The sequence below is a fragment of the Salvia hispanica genome, chromosome 4 (genome assembly GCF_029641045.1).
Source record: "Salvia hispanica isolate PSC_SH4W2 chromosome 4, Shi_PSC_v1, whole genome shotgun sequence".
In the NCBI taxonomy this organism is placed as follows: domain Eukaryota; kingdom Viridiplantae; phylum Streptophyta; class Magnoliopsida; order Lamiales; family Lamiaceae; genus Salvia; species Salvia hispanica.
Genome location: NC_142695.1, coordinates 20,827,033 through 20,832,447, shown reverse-complemented (window position 1 = coordinate 20,832,447; position 5,415 = coordinate 20,827,033). Strand labels below are relative to the sequence as shown.

The following is a 5,415-nucleotide window of genomic DNA, read 5'->3' as shown; positions in this document are numbered from 1 at the left end:
CTATTTTAGTCCGTCCGCGAATAGGAGTTCCGGTTCACTTTTACCATAAATGGTAATATGGTCCCACCACCTTCAACTAAGAGCATCCAGTATAGGGGCGGCGCGCCGGCCGCCCCGTTCCCGGCTACGCCGCGGCGGCGTATAGTGGAGTAGGCGTCCGCCCCGGGGGCGGACGAATTTGTTGGGGCGGATGGCCAGTCGCCGCGATTGCGGCGAGGACGGGTCGGATGAGAGAGAAGCGCGGCAGCCGCCGCGCCTATCTATTGCGCGGCGAAACCGCCGCGGCGGTCGCCGAATTTTTTTTTTTTTAAATTTCGAATTTGTTGGTTTTTTTATAAATATTCCTCCCATTTTCATCTTCTCTCCACACCCATTTCACTTTCTATCCAAATTTTCTATCTCTAAAAGCTTTTCAATTATGGATGATTTGTGGAATCAAGCATGGGATTCTTTGATTCAAGAGGTGCAGAGGGAGGCTGACGAGGAGGCGGCGGCGGCGGCGATCCCTCGTGCGATTCGTCATCGTCGGACAATCCCACGAGACCATGTCGGAGCGGCTGATTGGCTTATGGCCGACTACTTCAGCGCTGACCCTCGTTACCCGGCTGAGATTTTTCGTCGGCGTTTCAAAATGTCGCGACCGCTCTTTACCCATCCATATAGCGACGACATTGGCGGACCGGTTCGAGTGCTTCACGCTCCGGAGTGATTGCACTGGCCGGATCGGACTGTCTACTTTGCAGAAATGCACCTCTGCAATTAGGCAGCTTGCCTATGCCGGCCCGGCTGATATGTTCAACGAATACCTACAGATGGGTGAGACGACTAGTCTAAATGTGCTCCGACAGTTTTGTAAGGGCATTCGGGAAGTCTTTGGTCCGGAGTTCCTACGAAAGCCAACCCCTGATGAGTGCCAGAGACTGCTAGATATGCACGGTACGGTGCACAGTTTCCCCGGGATGATGGGCAGCATTGATTGCATGCATTGGGAGTGGAAAAACTGCCCGGTGGCGTGGAAAGGCCAGTTCACTACCGGTTTCAAGCAGAAACATCCGTCGATGATCCTCGAAGCCGTTGCTGACTACCGTTTGCGGATCTGGCATGCGTATTTCGGTGTTGCAGGTTCGAACAACGACATCAACGTTCTGCAGTCGTCGCCTATCTTCAATGATGAGTGCAGGGGAGAGGGTCCAGAGATCAGTTTTGTAGCAAATGGCATGCAGTATCGCAGGGGATACTATTTGGCAGATGGAATATACCCTCGTTGGCCCGTATTCGTCAAGACACTTTGCCAACCGGCTGGAGCGAAGAGACAATATTTTGCGCGAAAACAAGAGGCCGCTAGGAAAGATGTTGAGTGAGCTTTTGGTGTGCTCCAAGCGCGATGGGCCATTCTACGCTGCCCGGCACGAGTTTGGCACGAAGATGATGTCGCGAATATTATGGTAGCATGTATCATATTGCACAATATGATAATAGAAGATGAAGGATTTGCTGCAGAACGTTGGGCGCCGGAAGATGGTGCAAGTACAAGTCACGGCGTTGCCTCCGCGCCGATACAGATGGGTGTACCACGCAGTAATGAATACCTGATCCAACGTTTCGCTGATATACGCACGAGCACAGCACATGACCAACTCCAGGTCGATTTGATTGAAGAGGTCTGGGCACGTAGGGGAGGCGGCGTAGCGTGAAGAACATGTGTGATTTTCCGTAGATCAAATTTTCGTTGTAATTTTCTCCTCACTTTAATCCGACGAAAATTTAGTTTTCAATTTTAATTTTATTGCACTAGCCGTTTTTCTCTAATTATTTTTAATCCAATAATTTTAATTGTAATTGAATTAAAATATATAACAAAAAAAATAAAGTGAAATTTGTCCACCAAAAAGTGTCCACTATTGCTGTGGACACTTTTTTTTGTGGCTGTGGACAAATAAAATGGGGCTATGGACAAAAAAAAAGTTGTCCACCAAAAAGTGTCCACCTATAGTGGATGCTCTAAGGACCTCTATTCCACTAACTTATTTTCACCTACTTTTTTTTAACATTTCTTAAAATCCGTGTCGTCTAGGAATGAGACCCCTATTGGCGGACGGAGGGAGTAACTAAAATCAATCTCGGACATTGCATGACCCAATGAATTTTCTTCACACAAAAAAAATAATTAAAGAAGAGTGCTGCCTGAAAGGTCCCTAACTTTTGCACTTGTAACATTAATGACCCCTAACAAAAAAAAATAGCACCAGAGGAGCCTAACGTTAAATATAATCATGAATCATGTTTTTTCAGCCATTTTTCGGACGAAAAGACCCAAATAGCTTGAAGGGCATTTTTGGCAATCCCTAAATTCGCTGACATATGAACTCTGTCACATTTCTGTCAGCAACTTCTTAAGTGATTTCCTAATAAGTTCTGGTACTTCGTACGTGCTTAAAGTTTTGTCAATATTTGTACCAAAAAAATTTCTTATGTCCCTCTATTTCTAGTTAGTGGTAACAATATAGTACTTATATCATGTAGGAAATTCATTGAGACACAAAAATATGGAAAAGTGAAGTTATTTATGCAATAAAAAATCCGAATCAATAATACTAAGAATAAAAAATATTTCACCTTTAATTAAATGATACAATAATTATTTTATTGAAAATATTGACATTTAAATTATTATTTCATTATATATCATCGAACTAATTTGTTACTCTAAGCCTAACTTTAAGATGATTTTTATGATTGATATTTTATTGATGTGATTTTAATTTAGCTCAAACTGAAATTTTTAACATCATATGAACATTCAATCTTTAGATATAAATTTGTATAGTTTCTTGCTATTCATGATAAAATTGAAACATGAGTAGTATTTTTAAAAAATTCAAGCATGTGATATTAGCTATTTAATCCTTTAAGATTTTTTTATTAATAGTATTTGAAATAAGAAAATATAAATTTATAAATTAATACTGCAAAATTAGGTAATTTCATAATAAATTATATTGATCCATAAATCAATGTAAATAAAATAAATTATGGGAAATAAAAACACGGAAAAATACCAAAAAATGAGTTTTATAAGGAAGAAATGGTCTCATTTTATTATGTTCATATTAATTAATGCAGATAATGATAAATATGTATATTATAAAAAAAATTATAAAGTGTAAATAATGACAAAATTTTAATTACGTATGAAGTACAAAAATTTATTAGAAAATTACATAAGAAGTTGCTGACAGAAATGTGGCAGAAATCACATGTCAGCAATATAAGGAGCGACAAAAATGCCCTTTTAGGGCCTAAGGGTATTTTGGTCCGAAAAAACATTATTCGTGATTATATTTAACGTTAGGCTCCTCTGATGTTATTTTTTTTTTTGTTAGGAGTCACTAGTGTTATAAGTACAAAAGTTAGGGACCTTTCATGCAGTTCACTTATTAAAGAAATAAAACAAGAAAAGTTAAAATTATACCGAGTTTATAAATCACAAGTAAAATCTTAAATTTAGGAAAGAGAAAATATCATAAGATGGGAGGAAATGGATGGATACTAGAAAATTTCTACATGAATGATTTCGAAATTTTCGCTTAGCGCGAGTCCGTATGATCTGAACTATTCCCTTATTTATTGATTACTAAGAGCATCAATAACGCCGACGAGCCGGGCCGCAACTCGCGAGTCCTGGCCCGAATTCACCGTTGGAGCTCCTTGCGTCCTGGCCCGGGACGGTCCCGAGGACGCAGTTGCGTCCCGGGGCCGCTCCCGAGTCCCGTCCCGGCCGACGTTATGCGTGCCCGTGCCGCACCCCATGCGGCCCGTCCTGGCGTTAATTTCGTTCAGGCCGGGCCGCAAGTCCCCACGCATTTTCAATTTTTTTTTTTGTTTTTCTATTTATACACTATATTTGCTCCATTGTTAATACTCTTCCACACAAACTCTCACTCTCAATCCTCTAGCATTTCAAGACTTTTTTAGTTCTATGGATTGGTTTAACAGCGACCAACGCCAGATGGACGATTTCGTGAACTCCCAGAACTGGCAAGTGCCGCCGACACCCGATCCAGATGCAACGCCTAGTCCCGGGCTGCCTAACAATATGGACATGGAATCGCCAGTTAGCACTGATGAGTACGATATCAGCGATATGGAGCCCGTTCAACGGAGGGGCAAGGGCAAGGGCAAGGTTGCCGATGAGGATGGGCCGAAGAAGTATAGTCCGCAGGAGACAATGTGGCTGGCCAAGAACTATGTCGACGTCTCCGAGGACGCTGTGGTCGGCAACCAGCAAAGCGACAAAGTGTTCTGGCAGCGGATTGCAGATAAGTACAACGCTGGTCGACCCGAAGGCTCGTTCGAGCGTACCTACGTGAAGCTACGCAAGCATTGGGGTCAGGTGCAGAAGGAGATTAACAAGTGGAATGGCAAGTGGACTAACGTAGTCCGGATGTGGCCGAGCGGGCACAACGAGATGGACCTTGTGGACAAGGCCAAGGCAGATTACTTTGCTGACGGGAAGAAGCACTTCAAGTACTTCGACGTTTGGAAGCTTGTCGAGAAGAGCCCGAAGTACACTGGTGGGGCTGAAGCGGCGGCGAAGAGAACCAAAGTCATCGCCGGACACTACACTTCGAGCGAAGGAGGTCCGCCAATCGACCTCAACGTGACAGACGATGACTTCTTCCTCTCATCTCCTGGTACTGAAAGCCGTCCGATGGGCACAAAGGCGACAATGAGGAAAGCAAAGGGGAAGGCAACTGCGAGCTACTCCGCTATGCCGCCGCCGCCACCCAATCCTTCCTTGGACAAGATATCAGACTCTATGTCGGATATGAGTATTGCGTTGCGGATGGGCCAACTGATGGAGTTGACATTGAGGGATACCTCGAGAATGTCGGAGTACGAGCTCGAATTGCACCGTGAGATGATCGAATACTTTCGCGCACAAATGAAGAAAAAGTAGTTCTTTTTCTAGGATTTGTAATTGTCTTTTTCCTAGGTTTGGTAATTTTCTTTTTCTAGTATTGGTAATTTTTTTTTTCTAGGATTTGTAATTTTCTTTTCCTATTTTCTGACTGAACAATGAATTTTCCCGGTTTTAATTGTTCAACATATTCTATTTTACGATTAAAATATGTTGTAAAATGAATAGTTGTGGCCCGAGTTGTGGCCTGCGGTGCTAGGACTGTTTAGACTGTATGCACAGAAAAGAATAACAAGTTTCCTAGGTCCAGCAAATCAACAAGATCACAGGGTCTAGGAACTCACTGGTCGTTGGGAAAATCTCGGTCGTCGGACACACAGAATACTTCTTCAAAAACCCTCAACCACTTATACTAAAACTTAGCACAGGGAAGTAGGGATCGATCCCAAAGAGATGGATGCGTAATGAACATGCTCAAGGATATGGGAATTATT

The 5,415-nt window shown here is 42.8% G+C and overlaps 1 protein-coding gene across 1 annotated transcript; it reads left to right on the top strand.

Moving 5' to 3' along the window:
- Positions 1-3,979: 3,979 nt before the first annotated feature.
- Positions 3,980-4,960, top strand: LOC148927447 (glutathione S-transferase T3-like). Its single transcript, XM_089056599.1, has one exon. The coding sequence runs from the start codon at positions 3,980-3,982 to the stop codon at positions 4,958-4,960; it is 981 nt and encodes a 326-aa protein (XP_088912725.1).
- The last annotated feature ends 455 nt before the right edge of the window (positions 4,961-5,415 follow it).